Source organism: Bombus pyrosoma, linkage group LG9, assembly GCF_014825855.1.
Source record: "Bombus pyrosoma isolate SC7728 linkage group LG9, ASM1482585v1, whole genome shotgun sequence".
In the NCBI taxonomy this organism is placed as follows: domain Eukaryota; kingdom Metazoa; phylum Arthropoda; class Insecta; order Hymenoptera; family Apidae; genus Bombus; species Bombus pyrosoma.
The window spans coordinates 8,426,943-8,443,238 of record NC_057778.1 but is presented as its reverse complement, the minus strand read 5'-3'; the positions used below and the strand labels follow the sequence as shown (position 1 = coordinate 8,443,238).

Below are 16,296 nucleotides of genomic sequence, written 5' to 3'. Positions count from 1 at the left end.
GGAGGATACGTTCATTTTCTCCTATCTCGAAGGAATATCCTCGTATGTATGGTCCAAAGTCGTAACGTCATGAGCCAAAATAGTATTGTACATAAAGGAAAAGAAAATCGAACAAAAGAAGAGCCTAGCATAATAATTACCCCGTCGTTGTTTTCTTTCTAATAATGTTATTTACACAAATTATTATATTAACCTATATTATCCTATATATCGTTCAATATATATTATATATATATTGAATATAAAGGAATAAGGAGAAATAAAGAGATTGCTAGCTCGATCCGTTTGCAGCGTTAATTATATTCGATATACATCAGATCAACGTAAACTTGATAAAATCTTTATAACTGATAATCGTAATTAATCGCATGATTAAATCGGTCATAATGCCGGGGAACAGCGTCTCGGCCTCTAAATTCTTCGAACGGAACTGAAACACGAAAGATTGACTAATAACTTTGGAAACGATTAACAATACACTCTCGTTACCTCTTGTGAGATGATGAAGAAAATTTGCTCGGCCACCGATGGGAGTTCGATGATCGTAAAACTCGTTTCCTATACCTGCGTTCCCTTCATGCGCTCTATAGTTCTCGAAAAATGGCCCATCATCGTGGTTATTCACTGACTCAGTTTGATAATTACGATTCGGATAAATATCTTGAAAATTCGGAAAATATGGTTGCTCGGTTACTCTGGGTATTCTTGCCGCTTCGCAAACGACAAGGATCGCAAGGCACAACTGCAACAGAGAAGACACGCTCCTAACGAATCAAATTTTATCCAAGTCACGAAACTAATATCGCTCGTCTTACTTACGTAGTATCTCATACCGTATGTCATAGCGACGTCTTACAACTATCCTACGATCTTCAACAGTTTTACTAAAGAATCTGCTTGTAAACATTCGTTTTATATGCGACATTGGTTAAGAATTTCGACAAACCGTGTAAATAAGAAAGTTGGAAAATTACACCCCCGTACGTTGTCGGTTACAAAAACCGCGCTGTGACTTGCGTAATAGGATTGCCCGTTGTGGCGAACGGGTGTGGAAATAGCAATTCTTCGAAATAATCGGGGATCGATTGGAAAGCTCGCCGCAACTGGCTCGTAATTAATTCCTTACTTAGACCAAGGCGAACATCGATCTGGCGCAATCGAACAGTCTAACAGAAGGCGCAGATATGACGGAACATGTCGTTTACGTTGAATCGCGCGCAGCTTCTACGTTTTCCGATGTAATTTATGATAATTAAAGAGGAAATCTGAATACATAGATGCAGTACATAATAGAGAAACAGTAAACTACCGTAAATGGAGATAACAACTTTGACGGTGTAATGCGTCTAATTTGTAATATCGCCGACAAAATTAGTAGAAAACGAGTTTCATCGCGTGTAACGAGTTCCAAAGTTTGTTTGTCGAAAACCGGTGTCTACAAATCGATAAAGGAGCAAAAGCAGATAATACGCGATCTTAAGAGCAATGATAATGCTATTCGGTTTGCCGGAATAATCGAGGAAACTTTCATGAGAAAATGAGTTTCCACGGGTCGACGGATTAAGATCTCGAGAAAGGCAATCTCGGTACGGGAGATATCTGCAGACTCCCGTAATCCCGTGTTGCAGGAAGGACGTTGATCTGTTATGAAATTCTAGGTCAGCATCGTACTGGCGTATGAAAAGGTTGGCAAAGTTTTGCGAAAATTAGCCGGCTATCGAAACTTTACGCTTGAAACAGGTCTGCATGGTGTAGGGCGAGGGTTTAAGCTTTTAACGAGTTTCAATCGGGTCGTAGTCGAGTTAAGAGCTCTTATTTCGCGATATTGAAGAAGAGTTGCCGCTGGGATTACGAAATGGCTGGAAAGGGGAAAGTTGGAGGACGAACGGATAGGGTGAGCACATTCAACAGCAAGATTGATAGTTCCTTCGTTTTTATTGTACAATTTGCGAAACGGATATTTCGCTAAATTACGCTTGACTACGCTGATAGTTATGGCAGGTTAAGGCTATCGCGACATGATCGTTTCAATGGGCGAAAAGTTTCTCGGAAACGCCGAATTATCTTTCGATTTTTCGGAACGTTCTCAAAGGACCTAAGCGATCGATCGACTCGATCGTTGCAATCGCACCGTGATATTTGTCCATGAACTTTTCTTAGGGGCAGTACGGTTTTATGGGCGACTGGTAAATAGGCTGGGTATGAACGATGGGTTGTGCGAGCTTCACCAAATTGATCTGTGGCGCCGGGATCTGTACCACTTTCGGCTGATGGTACTGAATGGGGTATGAAATCTGAGGCTTCTGAATCACTTGAGTAATCGGTAGTTCGTATTTCTTCAAGTACACCTTAGGTGCCTCATACATCAATTTCTGATACATAGGCGCGTAATAGATGGGTTTTTGATAGATCGGCGCATACGAGATCATTGGTTTCTGATAGATCGGGTAAACCACTTTTTGTTGAACGATCGGCTTTACGATTACCGGGGCTGGTTTCACAACGACCGGTGGTGGAGATGGTTTCACGTAGGTGATCATCGGTTTCGGAACGTACTGTATCGGCGCTGGTTGCACGTACGGTTTCACGTAAATTTGCGGTGGCGGCGAGTACGAGATAGGATGCGAGTAAGTCGGAGGGCACGGGTTATAATACGACTCCCTTTTCATAGCCGCTTTGTCTTCCATCACGCCATCCGGCATGTGCATGTGCATGTCCACTGCGGTTTCCGAGCGGACGCTTGACAGCCATATCAGGCACGGTATCTGGAGATCACATAAATATTTTAGAATGTACAAGTATCTCGAAACGTTAAAAACTCGCTTATCATTTCTTTATCCCGTACATGAAAGAACAACTAGATACGTGCTACTCTGTTCCTAAATTGAGACATAACGATCAGTGAATATCACGAAATTGAAAAAGTGGAAAGTGTCGAGGTTTCTTCCGTCTGTTTGCTTACCAGCAATCTGAACATGATTTCAGTGTCGGTTGAACGATCTTCTCGATAAACGTCGGTACTAAAGTCCCGGGTAAAACTAAAAGCGCGCTGTGCGTGGCCCCTGGTTTTATAAACTTTTGCTACACTTAAGCAGGGCAAGTTTCTTGCGGACCAAAGACGAATGTGATTCCCTTAAGCGGCGTAAAAAGCGGTCGACAGCCAAGCCTATGATGCAAGTAGTCGCGCCCCGGTATTTCCTGAATAAATTCTGCACCTCGGGCGAACAGCCCTGTTATGTCGCTGTCGTTAGGTTGGCGTTCGTCATTTACCACACCGTCGCCAGTCATTGGCTGGTTTTGTGATTCGAGAAAACCGGAGGGCAAGCCTCGTAACACATTGCATCGCTCCGGGTATTGCCTACAGAAATTCGCAAAAAGGTAAAACAGTTTGTTCGGCTGAAATATATCCTACGGTTTTATCCACAGAGTGTATATATATATTTGTGTGTGTGTGTGTCTCCGTTCCCATCATAGTGACAGTAAATTACGTTCGTGATTGATTTGTGATTACAAACTATGTATCGTTCAAGGCGCATAATGCCTCGTGAATAGATTCATGGTAGTTAATTACGAATGATTCGAACGCGGAAAGTACTCGCCAGGTTCGTATCGTTAAGACCGATAAAATTGCAACGGGGTAGAGATCGTTGTAAAATGATCGATTTTTACTCACTTTTTCTTACTTACTTCGGGTCAGAAAGTAATTATTTTTTTTAGAATCTCAACAGCAATTAAGTTAAAAGAACTCTCTCGACTAGGAGGTAGTCCCCGGATTGATAAAATCATTGTCATACCTTTACCGACCTGGTTGAGAAATACTGCGAAACAAGAAAAAGCTAACGTATAGAGTTATTTATTTAGGTGGTCAGTGTTACTTCGACCGTACGTTACTTCGACTAAACTACACGCTTTCGAAACTTTCCAATTGCTCCGATGAATCGATGTTCTATCGAAAGGAGAGGAACGATTAACGATATTATGAAAACAAAAACAATTTATTTAAACAGTACAAAAATAATATAATTACAACAATAGTGAACTATGTACAAGTGTCATAACGTCAAGAAACTAAAATTTTCGATTTGGTGTGCATACATAAATACATACATATATATATATTTTTTTTTTTTTTTTGCCTAATTGTTTGAAATTTGGAAAAACGACTCTCAAGATCAGTGCTTCCAACCGTGTCCCTTGCTTTGATGATGGAATACGTGTTTGTAGACAGGTACGTGGACCGGGTATGGTTTCGGAACAGGCACCGGGAAATGCTTTTCAACTGTCACTGGATATGGCCTCTCAACAACGTATGGTACCTGTGCGATATTAACATTCTAGTAATTCCTATATGCTCGAATTGCAATAGCTATGTACGTGCAATGAGGTCAGAGCGTAAGTAATTTCACGTCAAATTTCACGAGAATGAAATTATATTTACATTTCATAACAATAATATATTGGAATAATTAAACTGCGCGGTCATATCTCTGACGATAACTATTGTAACTGTTTTGCGAGGAATAATATTAATATTTGTTTTTGCTCTTCATATTCGTACAATGCTGCAGCATTTCTACCAATCATTAAACAATTAAATGTAATATAAAGCAAAAAATTTTGCGTTTCGTCGTACCTTTTTCTCCACTACATAGGGCTCAGGTTTTTCTACTGGAATTTCAACGTGCTTGACTACTTCTACGGGCACTGGATGTGGCACTGGAACTTCCACTTGATACGGTTGCGGAATAGGGACTTTAATCTGTTGCGGAATTGGAACTGGAACTGGATGTGGAATTGGTATAGCGTATTTTTTGTAAATAGGGATTTCCACGGGTTTCGATGTCTCATGATAGGTGGAACTGCCGTGATCCTCTTCGTAGGAGGCACATACTAAGGTAATTAAAGCGGCGAATACCTATAATCAATAATTTAAGAAAATAGTACTTTGATGCTTGACATTTTGTGCAACGAAAATAATTCAGCGATGAGATGGTTAGCAGAAAAATCGATGGTCAGAAACTTACTAGAGTTCTCATGATTTCCACACGAGAGCGAATCCTCAGCAACCTGTCGTGTTAACTCGCCACGATCACTTTGATGCTTTCAAAGTCATGGCCAAGTGCTTATATACCAACGTCACTTTCTCCCTTCTCTTTATTACGTTTACTCTTTCTGCTCGTCGCAGAGTACTATCTCTATGATTGTCTGCGCAGATATATCACATTTGTATATGGCTGAGTTAAGTTCTTCCTGTTATTTACATACCATTACAATTTTTTCTATTCCGGCTATGGAAGTTTCGGGGGAGGAAAATCGAACTCGTCGTATTGAAGATCTAAATTAATCGAGATTCTTGTCTGGTGCGTTTTTATCCGGTCAATTATTAAACGAGCAAGCGGAAGATATTCAAGGAATTTGCAGATACCGATTCCAAGGATAGCAAACGGAGTCGCACTTTCGATTTTCATCATTTATGGAAATAATGATACATTGTTCGCGGACAAATAGTTACAGTGAAAGGAAACTCCTTGTCTCGATTAAATTTCTCGATATCGAGTACAGTTGAATATATTTATTGGTACCAATCTGTTTCTCTTATCAATAAAGACAGTAAACGATAAATTTTTGGCCCGTTACGTTTAAATATAGCAGCCTTTGCAGTAAACAATCGAGAACGAGGTTAGTCAACCAAGACAAATACACCTCGGTCATGGTCTAGTTCGCATGCTTAACAATTTGTAAATTACTGTCAGACGATCGAGTAGCATAGATCGAGATGGTGCACCATGTAATTTACAAAGAACTTTTTTCGTTATAATTTTTACGCAGAGAGTGCTCTCGAGAGGGGAATACGCTTCGTTGCTCCAGGGATTAATCAAAGTACAATTATATGAATCTTAACGGTGCGGGATTTCTCTGATCCTAGGGCATTAAGATCAGTGTCAGACAACACCTGTAACCCAATCATTTATGCCTATATATATATACCGTACTTAGGGTAATTGTGTAATGTATCGAATCTCCATCGATCATCCCGGTGCATGTAAATCAAGTAAATCAAACTTTCGAATGGAGCGTCACGTTCTCATCTCTGGGCAGCTGCACACGTTTAACTAGCGAGTGAAAACGAGAGTCTAGGAAATTTCATGCATTGCCCACGGCGTAAATTGTAAAAGGGCGTAAAATAGAATAGAGATATTTATTAGTAATACAAATGGCTATGAGAAAGAGGTAACTACCTGGGGTGTGGTCATGGGAGAGAAGCTGCCTGGAAGATTCGAATTGTACACGATACTCTCTGTATCAGCGAGCGGAACAGTGAAAGTGTATCCCAAGTAAAAGTGGTTTTGCGCCGCGATGTAGGAACGCGTCTGTTGTCAGGCTCATTATGGCGAATCAAGATCGCACAGAATTCCTATCGGTGACTGGTTGGTTTCTAGTGGATTCGTAACACCGGATAACGAAGAAACGAAACTTATGGTTACGTGTTTCCTTTTTATTCTTTGTGTAGCCGCGAACAGGAAGAGACGAACGAACTATCGCTTTAACTGCGAGATCGCTACCTGCGAGATCATTGCTGCAGTTCAACTTCATTGCTATACATTTAACACGCCGATTCGATCGACAGGAATTAAACAAGAAAGAAATGATACTTTTCAAATAGGCTTTATTAACAAGCACGTATTAATCGGTAGAAAAGGAAAACTTAACAAGTGTATAAAATTCGTAACAAAAATATTGGCAACGTTAACATCAGTGTTGAGATCCGAATATCGTGTCTCTTTTTCTTGATATTTGTTTCACAGTAATCGAAACGATGAACAGTATGTTCGTTGAATTAAATAAGTTTAGATATCAGGTGACAAGAAGCTCTCCCGTAAAACGATCAGTCGCAGGAAGAACAATTCCCGAGTGTTCAGTAGCGAGCGAATCAGTCTAGTGCCATCCTTTGCCCTTTGAAGTGTAATGGAATACGTGCTTGTAAACTGGCACATGAACTGGATACGGCTTTGCGACTGGAATGGGAAATTTCTTTTCGACGTACACTGGATACGGCTTCTCCACCACAAAAGGTATCTAGATGGACACGATTACATATGATATAGTGACACGTGATACAGTTATTGCGATACGAAGTTTTACAACGGTGACTTCACCATTGTTCGATAATTAAATACTTTTACTTACGTGTTTCTCTACGATAACAGGCTCTGGCTTTTCGATAGGGATTTCGACGTGTTTCACAACTTCGACTGGATAGGGGTGTGGAATTTCAACGGGAACTTGTTGAGGTTGAGGAATTGGTATCTCTATCTTTTGAGGAATTTCGACTGGTACAGGATGAGGGATTGGAATTGCTGTAATTACACAACGAGCAAATATTATTGTGTCTTGAAAGATTCTTAGTTTTTTTTTTATATATATATATGTATAGATATTTACCATATTTTTTGTAAATTGGGATTTCTACTGGTTTCGTCTTTTCCTCGTAGGTGGAGCTTCCATGGTCTTCTTCGATGTGGCCCGCAGAAACGATCCCGGCGATCACCGCCAGACCAAATAGAGCAATCTACAAACATTCGATTGATAATCATCGATCCTGCGTATCGATACGTTACGTCTTATAATCTCCGTTCTTATTCAGCCGTTAATCGAATCAAAGGACATATCAGGTAATTAGGCTTAATTTTTCTGTCGGCGATACGTTTACATTTTCGATCAATTTGAGGTCAATTACTATTACATAATTCATCTATCATGTTTCAAGTTTTTACGCAGTTGTTGTATAAATCTTACAATTTGATTCATAGTTGTAGGTTTCCCGAAAAGGTGTTTATCGTTAAAGCACAAAACGTTGAGTGTCTACGGCAATGGAATACCGAGCTTATATACTAACATCGATTCCACCACCTTTCACTGATTTCATGCACTACAGTTCCGACCCTTTCCAGGATATATCAAACCGCATCTTACCATCGACCAACCTTCGCAACTCTATACACCACCAATGAGTATGAAAGGTTCTTGTTTTATTTTTCACGCGGCTCATTGACCGTTCTCCGTCTATGACTGGCCGGAAGTTAAGATTACGTGTATTTACGGACGCGGGAAGTACACAGCGTAAAAGTATCCCATCGTTGGTATTACGCTTTCTTTTTAATGGATAATATTGCGCTTGAATGAAAAAAGCGTGTCGGTAGTTTTCTTACAAGCAAATATTTATACGTTATAACTGTCAACGATGGGACAAAATATCGTAATCCTGACTCGAAGATTTACGAACTGGCCACGTAATATTTATTAGCAGCTACAATTCCAATAGAATCAGCATTAGAAACACGAAAATTAAGCACCTGCATGTAGAAAAATCGTATCTGATGACTTGCGGCGCAACGATCGGTGAAGCGGAAAATCAAACCCGACTCCCGATGCAACCGCAAGACGGTCGCTACACTTACCGGAAGCGAATGCCTGGTGCGATCAAGAAAATTTCCAGAGATGATTCGAACGGGCTCGATGAGCAACGTGGAGAGAACGGTTCATTATGTATTTAAGATGAAATATTTGAAACGGTTGTCGCGATTAAGCTCGTTAAATATTTATAGGCATAAATTATACTCGTTTTCTCGGAACGATCTAGCCTGTGCCATGTTGTTCAAAATTCGATTTCCTTTTCGATGTCAATCGACCATTCTGAAATATACCGGAAGTGAAGGTGAGAAAGGATCTCTTGTGCAAAGGCAGTCGAAGCAGATCAAAGTTTTCGGACCGACAAAATGAAAGTCCAAACGTATTCGCTATGTGAAAGGAATCTTGGTGAAAAAACCGATCGGACACGCCGATCTTTGTTCCTGTAAAAGTAAATTTCTGTTTTATCACAGAGTCGAGATAGGCAGATTAAGAGGCGGGAGCAGAAAGTGTATCTGTTGCCCTCTTCGTTTTATACCTTTCGCTACGCCCAAGAGAAATGCCAAAACATTTTTAATTCGCTTTTCGTTGTAATCATTAATGTGTCATCGTTCCACGTGTATATTAAGCACGTATATTAATCCCAGATTCTTAGAGATAAGAGAGATTAAGAGATAATTGCAATCACGATATGAATTTAATACGAATGCGTGTTATATATAATACGATGATATCTCTATATGAGAGATAGTATGCCAATGTGCTGTCATTTCACGGTGGAAAGTTTGTCTCGGATTTCGGTTGGATTTACGAGTGTATACTGCTTCCTCTGTGCAAGTTTCCGTCGTCCCAAATATAGAGACAGCGTTCGCATTAAACTCGGAAGTTACAATTTGCTTCTCGTCTTATTAAATTTGTTCGACGAAATTAATTACGTCGGGCTAAAATTTTCTCGAAAGCGAAAGCCTTTTAACGGTTTGATTTATTTGTTTATTTATCACGAACACGGATGCTGTTTTAAGCGGAGCGCAATCTCATTAATGAGTGTGGCACGCGATGCGTGTCACATCAAGTGTCGAACGCTGTCGATTGCTTGAACAGATCCCATGTACGCAGAAACGAGGTTCGCCATAGAAATCTAACGGCGTTCAAAGTTCAAACACGACTTAAGAACGCTGAACCTCTCCGAAGAAGCGAAAGTAACATTTCTACCCGTTTTTGTTCCAATTTATCTATTAAAAGTCGAAGAGTCGTTTAGTCTGCTCAGCAGGTGTACTTGAGGAGGAAAGCTTGTGCGTTCAACCCTTTCTCATATTTTTCTGTTTCTCTTACATGGAAAGTACGCTGGAGTACGTACTGACGAGTATACAGCTCAAGGTAAACGTTCGATCACTTCGCAGATCGCAAGCGAGTGACATTGTCAATATTTTCCCTTTGGATTTAAGACGTTGCTCCAATCAAAAAGCGTTCGTTTAGCAGACGCGATCGACGTTCGTTACATAAGACAAGAAAGCGATTTCTCTTTGATTAGAAATTTGAAGGACAGTAGAACGTTTGATATACAATAGAAGCGTGTCTATGCTTCTTAAAAACCGTTACGCATAGATCATATCTTACTTTTACCGAGGAACTTTTTCCTGTAGCAACTATTTCTTTCACTGTTTCTTTTGATCTTGTTTCTAACGTCAAATAGCTACAATGAATTATGCTCGTTATCGACTACCGGAAGAGATGGTTGAGAGAGGTGTACGCGAAAGGAATCGTGAGAGGAAGTCCTGCACTTTTTTCTATGCTTCTATGCGGCTAATTAAGTCTACCGTTTCCGAATATTTTTTCAAGGTAATTTAATCGATTGTTAGAAGCGAGTAATGAGAATCATAATAAAGCAGCATCGCGCTTAGATGTATAAAGAACGGCAAAGTATAAATATATATAAATATAAATATAAAATTTAAATCTTCAAATTGTCTCGACATCGAAGAATTATTAACGAATTCTCCTTTCTTTCCCGGATATTAAACTTTCTTCTGAATAATCTTTTTATGTCATTCCTCCGCTTCTTCTGTTGCATCGTACAAATAAAATCCAACTTGATTATTCGTAAAAATGGAAATGTCAGCCAGGGTATATTAACGAGTTTCTACAGAGGAGGTCAATAATCTCCTACAGTACAGTTTCTCATACCTACACGATGTATTTTAGCAGCTGTTCTCCCTTCTTTTACAATCTCCTGATTGCCAAGATCAACAGAACGGCAGATCATTTTATGCTTTACTTTCGCCTTAGTTTTCTTCCGCGTCGCGGTTTTTCATCCAACATTCTTTTTCAGCTCTTTTTATCGTGACCACGTTACTATGCTAATGCGCCTTTGTCAGATAGAGGGACGATGCGCCCGTTCGTTACAAGTACTCCGACGGTTAGATCATTATGAGTTATGACCTTCCTCTTAATGTCGACTTCGCGTTATTCCGCGTTCGAGGGACTGTAAGAAAAAAAAGAAAAGGAGGGTGAAAGTATTCTTCGAATTTGCTTTCTCATTTTTCGGTAAAACTTTATCATCTGACATCTAAGAATTTCGCACATTTTCTTTTTGCGAATTCTTTCTGTGCCACCGCAGTCGAATTTACGAAGGTCAATGACAGAGGAAGCCGATCATTATGATGGCTTTCGCTACGAATGCCTCGGACGTACCATATTCTCCTTTCTCCTCTATGCCTCCCATCTCCATTGTGAAACGCACACCAATAATTGTAACATTCCGTTAACGTAATATCACGTAAATCTTTCCGTATCTGTTCTTATAGACGAAAAGAACAGCCTAGACGATTCAATATGATTCTTATACAATTTAATTGACAACACTGAAGAGTAAAATAAAATAACTTAGCTAATAAATAAATTGTACAACGTAAGTAATAATTGAAAAAGCGAGAACTAGCTTTACTGTTTAACAGGTGTAAATAAGTGTGGACGATGCATTTGTAATTAATATAATTACATTTATTAATAAATAATTTTAACGCGCGAAACTATTAAGTACGATGTATAACAAAACAATATAAATATAAAACACATAGAAACTGTAATTTCAACGACGCACTTCTGCCGCAACGATTAAAACGAGAACAATCAACAACGCCAATTTCACAGGCTTAATGGCTCTTGGAGCTGTGCACTACTGTTTTGTAAATTGGAATCTTAATTGGAATAGGCTTCGCCACTGGAACAGGAATATGCTTCACTATAGTGAATGGAACGGGCTTCTCAATTTTCACTGGAATGATTTTTTCGACCGGCGTCGGTACTTTCTTCTCCACCTTCGAAAATACTTGCTTCTCCACCTAAAATAAACGATTAATATTTTGACGGGTTAAATATTTAAAAGACGTTTCAAGAAACGATGAAATTTTAATCGAGAGTATTTACCGGATACGGAACAGGTTTCTGTACGAACACTGGAACTGGATAACTCTGTGGAATATGTTGAACCTGCAGGTGAGGTATCAGCAAAGGAACCTTCTTAGGGACTGGTATTCCTATTGCAATTAAACCAAATGTGATGTGAATTTCTATGTTTAATTGATACTAATTCACATACCAATTGTTTTCACAGAGGGTATGAAGTGTCCACCTTCTCCGTGACCTCCTAGACTGATCTCGTGCTCTGATCCACCTGACATAAGATAAAACATGGTCTCGTCGTATATACGGTGTTAAGGTGTAGCCCTTTTACTAGTAATAATATTTATAACGTTTACGAATAATACCGATATGTTGACCAAACCTAATTCATCTAAACCTAGACCAATTTCTTCTTCGCCGTGGCCCACGGCAATTTCCCCCAAACTTAATCCATGATCGCCAAATCCTAGTTCCCCAGCGTAACAGGAGGAAACGATCGTTAAAATTACAATCTGTAAAAGATAAATCTTGTACGAGTCTACTAGCAGAGAAGAACATTGTCGATTCAATGAAGTATGAACCACACGACACTTTCGTTATTGATTACTAGCATAAGTATCTATATAGATGTGACATATTAAATTGACGTACGATTTTTTCCATGTCCGCTTGTTCAGTGTATACGAGTACGTGTTGAATAAAAGACCAACTCAAGAGAAATTCTTAGCGTAGTGACTTTATATACTGTTCTACAAGGGACAAGTAACCCCACTATCACGCGAAATTCTATTCGACACCTTCACTATCGGGTTACATTTCTCTATTCCTGCAAACGCCGTATATGCTTGATGAAACGGTTACGTAATACAGGATTTCCATCCTATGCTAACCCGGACAACGCGCTGCTTTATTTCGATGCGATTCCTTAGTCTCATTAACTGACTTAATTGCATATCTTTCTACCACTCATTTGAATGCGCTTGAAATCGAAACACCACGGTCAAACGTATATGCAATCACGGAATTCTTCCTGCTTCCTACTTCCTGATAGCGATTAGTCGCCTGATACATTAATTATACTTGAAATATGTTGAGGGATGCTACAATATTTCAAATAGTAATCATAAAAGTAAAATGCAAAGCCAGGATGAGGAAAATGAACATTGGATGGCACGAAGATGCGTGTACGCATGAATGATAAAAGATCGATAAGGATAAGTATACTTTTATCTTATATTTCGATATCGTACGTACATTGTACAGTGTATCCACTAACTTTAAAATATCTGAACATCTTCGTTATTTCCAACAATACGCGAAAATGTTAGCAACGAAAGTTGTAGAATTTAAAGAAATAAACGATATGGCAATAATGATCTTTCGACAGTAGTGGGGATATGCAGACCAATTTTTTCTCTTTTCAATGGGATGTCCAACTTTTTATGCTTGTTTTCGAAAAAATAGCGAATTTCGAGTGTAAAAGTACTCGGATACATTTATTTCAAAATTTACCGTTTCTCAGATATTCGACCTTGCTCGTTCTATTATTTTCGTTATGTAAATTGTTCCAAGTGTCAACCATGTGCATCGATACGACGCTGTAATCTTTGAACCGTTGCACTCCTTGCTTCTTTTATCGTTCCAGTCTATCGTAACACATACAGCAATAATCCGCCGCACATGGTCGACACTTTGAATAACAAAAGTAATAGGATGAAGAAAGTCAAATATCTCAGAAATGGTAGGTTTCAGGATAAACGTACCGCAGCACTTTTATCCCGAGTATTCGCCATTCTATCAAAATCAAGCATGAAAAATTAAACATCTTATTTTAAATAAACAAAATTCATCCCCATATTTTCTCTACCTACTGTTTGCTAAGTAGCCATTATTACCATATTATGTATTTTTTTGAATACAACGATTGTCTCAAGTACAGAGGAAAGCCATGACAATGCCACTTCCTCTAAATTTCGTTCAACCAGATATAAAGCAATAACCAGGTAAAGACCACTCATTTGTAACCTTGCTGGACTTCCTCTGTCTTCGTGGTTCATTTGCTGATCAAGTGCTCTTTTCCATTCTGAACTGGTGGATATACATGTACATTCACTTTCCATAGAATCTGTAGCTGATGCATCGAAAATACTAGTGAAAGTTTTGATTATGATCTTGACTGCGTTAAAGTACAATGACCGCATCTATCAACTACGTAAAAATTCATTCCGTCTAATCCTACGTGGAAAGTTGCCTCGATTTGACTTATTCGATTTCTCTCGAAAAGTATGTGTTCATACCTTTTTGAAACAGAGAAGAAGCTCGTTCGCAATGTAAAGCTACAGCTAACCATAAGTAACACTCGCTCGATATATCAATCTCATCTTTGCAATTAAACATCGATCCGATGAAACATTAATCACGTTTGACGTAGGACAGTGCAGACAATGAGGAAATTGCTTCAAAGTCGTTGGAGATTAAATTTCTCGCTCGAAAAACACAAGCTGTGCATATTATTTTCAACGTTTTTATTGAAAAACAAAAACAGTAACATTTATAAAATTAAAAAAAAATAAACAGCGATAACATTGTTTCATGTATATACAGGATAAAAACAATTAAAATTTAGTCGGCCATAAATCTAGCCAGCCTCAACAATCGAATTCACCGCGATTCCATCATGATTGCTCAATCTGGAACCGAACCATGAGCAAAAACGATGAACGTGTGTGCAGTCGTTTTAATATCAGTCGGATGGATCGTTCCGTAACGAGTCGCTAAAGTTTAATGCTTCTTCGCGTGATGGTAGATCGTTTTGTACACGGGTATTTTTATGGGATACGGTTTGATGACTGGCACTGGCACGTGCTTCTCGATCGTAATAGGAATGGGCTTTTCTACTGGTACTGGAATATGCTTCTCAACCGGGAATGGAACCTTCTTCTCCACTGGCACAGCGACAGTCTTTATCACTTGTACGGGAACCAATTTTGGAACTGGATGAGCTACCGGGTACTGTTGAGGAACACCGACTGGCACTGGGTGGGGTACGCCTATCTTCAAGATCTGAGGAACCGGTACCCCTGAAAGCAATGTATTTGTAAAATATATTACAGGTAGAGATGTTGGTAGGAAAAATTTTTACGAAGAATCGTGATTATAACTTACCGATGTGTTTAACCACCTTGACCGGTACGGGTTTCGTTACCTCAACATGCTCGGACACGGGAACACTTTGCACTACACTGTGACCTCCGTCAAGGGAAACTCCACTTTCGTCTCCACCTTCGTATCCACCTCCTAGGGAGGAGTAGTCGGAGCCCAAGTGGTCACCGCCAGACTCCAAGTGTCCGCCGGAAGATCCCTCGAGGCCACCGCCGTGACCGCCGCCAAAGTCACCACCGCCAAAGCCACCGCCGTAACTACCACCATATTCTCCGCCACTATAGCTACCACCACTATAGTCACCGCCACCGTAGCTACCGCCACCGTAGCTACCGCCATAATCACTGCCGTAACTTCCACTTGAGGAAGTGCCGAGACCTTCCTGATCAGACCTTTCTAGCGGCTGAAAACCTCCGTGTAATTGAGGCTGAAATTCATTTTGATTCTGTTGCACGATCACCGGCACGCTCGCGGCCAAGGACACCAGGGAAAGCAGCACCTACGTTGAAGGTAAAGTTCACGTTAGTGAATGTGCGTTTGAATGTCGGCTGACTGAAATGGAATGTGCTTAGAAAGAAAATGTACCGTTTCTTTGCGAGTAAATATTGAACGCGATGATCTTCCCGCAAATAATAGAATTCTGATTACTGGTTGCCAAATGAAACGTCTTTATATGGCGTGGAAAAGTATTGATAAACGATGTTTGAATTGCTCGCCCTTTTATTATCAATTAATGTCACCGTGACAAGGAGTCGGAAGAAATATGGAAAGTGAGAAAAGAAAAGGCGGACGCTTTTTCAGATTATTAGCGAGTGACGGTGAAAAAATACATCGGAAAAGTACGGACAATTTCTTTAATCGATCAATTGTTAAGAAGCTTTGTCGTTCGATTCGTACATGTAAGAGTGGCGTGGATACAGGAATTTTATTTTATAGGAATTCTTTACTCACGATTTTGTTCATGTTTAGGCGCATGCAAGTATACACCTGACTGCTAGTTGTAGAAGTTTCTTCGGCGACTGATACATCTTTGCTCATTGCTCGTCTTAATATACCACTGGGCCTTTCACTGTCGACGATGTAGTTTAGTCCTGCTCGCTATAATAAATCGCTATTTCTCAGGTATCGGTGCAGCGAACGCGTCGTAAGTATTGGCCATTTTTGTGATTCCGCCAGCACCGTGTGAATTAGACATTTTCTGCTCTATTCATAGGCGAGTGCTCGCGTACATTCACAATTTTCATCGACTGTCACTGACCGGTGCTCCCACCGTTAAGTCGATACATATTCAAAAGTAACGGAACTATTTAGACTCGTGAATGC

General features: G+C 39.8%; 6 protein-coding genes across 7 annotated transcripts; all 6 read right to left on the bottom strand.

Moving 5' to 3' along the window:
* Window positions 1–282: 282 nt before the first annotated feature.
* LOC122571027 lies at window positions 283–958 on the bottom strand. Of its 2 annotated transcripts, XM_043734193.1 has the most exons (3): window positions 820–958; window positions 490–742; window positions 283–430 (listed from the first exon to the last, which is right to left on the bottom strand). In XM_043734193.1, the coding sequence occupies exons 1-3, from the start codon at window positions 841–843 to the stop codon at window positions 342–344; spliced, it is 366 nt and encodes a 121-aa protein (XP_043590128.1). In that variant the 5' UTR covers window positions 844–958; the 3' UTR covers window positions 283–341. The 2 variants fall into 2 exon arrangements, with proteins under 2 accessions (XP_043590128.1, XP_043590127.1); XM_043734192.1 differs by having other exon boundaries at window positions 283–742.
* LOC122570848 (adhesive plaque matrix protein-like) lies at window positions 283–3,288 on the bottom strand. Its single transcript, XM_043733732.1, has 2 exons — window positions 3,227–3,288; window positions 283–2,832 (listed from the first exon to the last, which is right to left on the bottom strand). Exons 1-2 carry the CDS (start codon window positions 3,286–3,288, stop codon window positions 2,157–2,159), a joined length of 738 nt encoding a protein of 245 aa, XP_043589667.1. The 3' UTR covers window positions 283–2,156.
* LOC122571028 (proline-rich protein 4-like) lies at window positions 2,697–5,223 on the bottom strand. The gene is made up of 3 exons (XM_043734195.1): window positions 5,025–5,223; window positions 4,634–4,915; window positions 2,697–4,316 (listed from the first exon to the last, which is right to left on the bottom strand). The coding sequence occupies exons 1-3, from the start codon at window positions 5,034–5,036 to the stop codon at window positions 4,173–4,175; spliced, it is 438 nt and encodes a 145-aa protein (XP_043590130.1). The 5' UTR covers window positions 5,037–5,223; the 3' UTR covers window positions 2,697–4,172.
* A 1,529-nt stretch (window positions 5,224–6,752) lies between these two features.
* On the bottom strand, window positions 6,753–7,809 carry LOC122570847 (MAGE-like protein 2). The gene is made up of 4 exons (XM_043733731.1): window positions 7,798–7,809; window positions 7,444–7,570; window positions 7,189–7,358; window positions 6,753–7,077 (listed from the first exon to the last, which is right to left on the bottom strand). The coding sequence occupies exons 1-4, from the start codon at window positions 7,807–7,809 to the stop codon at window positions 6,937–6,939; spliced, it is 450 nt and encodes a 149-aa protein (XP_043589666.1). The 3' UTR covers window positions 6,753–6,936.
* A 3,606-nt stretch (window positions 7,810–11,415) lies between these two features.
* Window positions 11,416–12,508, bottom strand: LOC122571026. Its single transcript, XM_043734191.1, has 5 exons — window positions 12,463–12,508; window positions 12,194–12,323; window positions 12,008–12,082; window positions 11,836–11,945; window positions 11,416–11,750 (listed from the first exon to the last, which is right to left on the bottom strand). Exons 1-5 carry the CDS (start codon window positions 12,472–12,474, stop codon window positions 11,562–11,564), a joined length of 516 nt encoding a protein of 171 aa, XP_043590126.1. The 5' UTR covers window positions 12,475–12,508; the 3' UTR covers window positions 11,416–11,561.
* Window positions 12,509–14,592: 2,084 nt separating this feature from the next.
* On the bottom strand, window positions 14,593–15,948 carry LOC122571025 (ATP-dependent RNA helicase DBP2-like). The gene is made up of 3 exons (XM_043734189.1): window positions 15,925–15,948; window positions 14,977–15,472; window positions 14,593–14,891 (listed from the first exon to the last, which is right to left on the bottom strand). The coding sequence occupies exons 1-3, from the start codon at window positions 15,946–15,948 to the stop codon at window positions 14,593–14,595; spliced, it is 819 nt and encodes a 272-aa protein (XP_043590124.1).
* Between the last annotated feature and the right edge of the window lie 348 nt (window positions 15,949–16,296).

What these genes read in the sequence shown, in the direction of transcription:
- LOC122571028 (XM_043734195.1), bottom strand. An exon ending in CCTATGTAGTGGAGAAAAAG is followed by an intron (nt 4,317 to 4,633) that starts GTACGACGAAAC and finishes AATATCGCACAG; the next exon opens with GTACCATACGTTGTTGAGAG.
- LOC122570847 (XM_043733731.1), bottom strand. An exon ending in CCCAATTTACAAAAAATATG is followed by an intron (nt 7,359 to 7,443) that starts GTAAATATCTAT and finishes GTGTAATTACAG; the next exon opens with CAATTCCAATCCCTCATCCT. An exon ending in CTGTTATCGTAGAGAAACAC is followed by an intron (nt 7,078 to 7,188) that starts GTAAGTAAAAGT and finishes GTGTCCATCTAG; the next exon opens with ATACCTTTTGTGGTGGAGAA.
- LOC122571027 (XM_043734192.1), bottom strand. Translation starts at nt 843, where the DNA reads ATGACATACGGTATGAGATACTAC. An exon ending in CATACGGTATGAGATACTAC is followed by an intron (nt 743 to 819) that starts GTAAGTAAGACG and finishes TCTCTGTTGCAG; the next exon opens with TTGTGCCTTGCGATCCTTGT.
- LOC122571025 (XM_043734189.1), bottom strand. Translation starts at nt 15,948, where the DNA reads ATGCGCCTAAACATGAACAAAATC. An exon ending in GCCTAAACATGAACAAAATC is followed by an intron (nt 15,473 to 15,924) that starts GTGAGTAAAGAA and finishes CCTTCAACGTAG; the next exon opens with GTGCTGCTTTCCCTGGTGTC. An exon ending in CAAGGTGGTTAAACACATCG is followed by an intron (nt 14,892 to 14,976) that starts GTAAGTTATAAT and finishes CATTGCTTTCAG; the next exon opens with GGGTACCGGTTCCTCAGATC.
- LOC122570848 (XM_043733732.1), bottom strand. Translation starts at nt 3,288, where the DNA reads ATGACTGGCGACGGTGTGGTAAATGACGAACGCCAACCTAACGACAGC. An exon ending in GACAGCGACATAACAGGGCT is followed by an intron (nt 2,833 to 3,226) that starts GTTCGCCCGAGG and finishes TACGGGATAAAG; the next exon opens with AAATGATAAGCGAGTTTTTA.
- LOC122571026 (XM_043734191.1), bottom strand. An exon ending in ACCCTCTGTGAAAACAATTG is followed by an intron (nt 11,946 to 12,007) that starts GTATGTGAATTA and finishes TAATTGCAATAG; the next exon opens with GAATACCAGTCCCTAAGAAG. An exon ending in AGAAACCTGTTCCGTATCCG is followed by an intron (nt 11,751 to 11,835) that starts GTAAATACTCTC and finishes CGTTTATTTTAG; the next exon opens with GTGGAGAAGCAAGTATTTTC.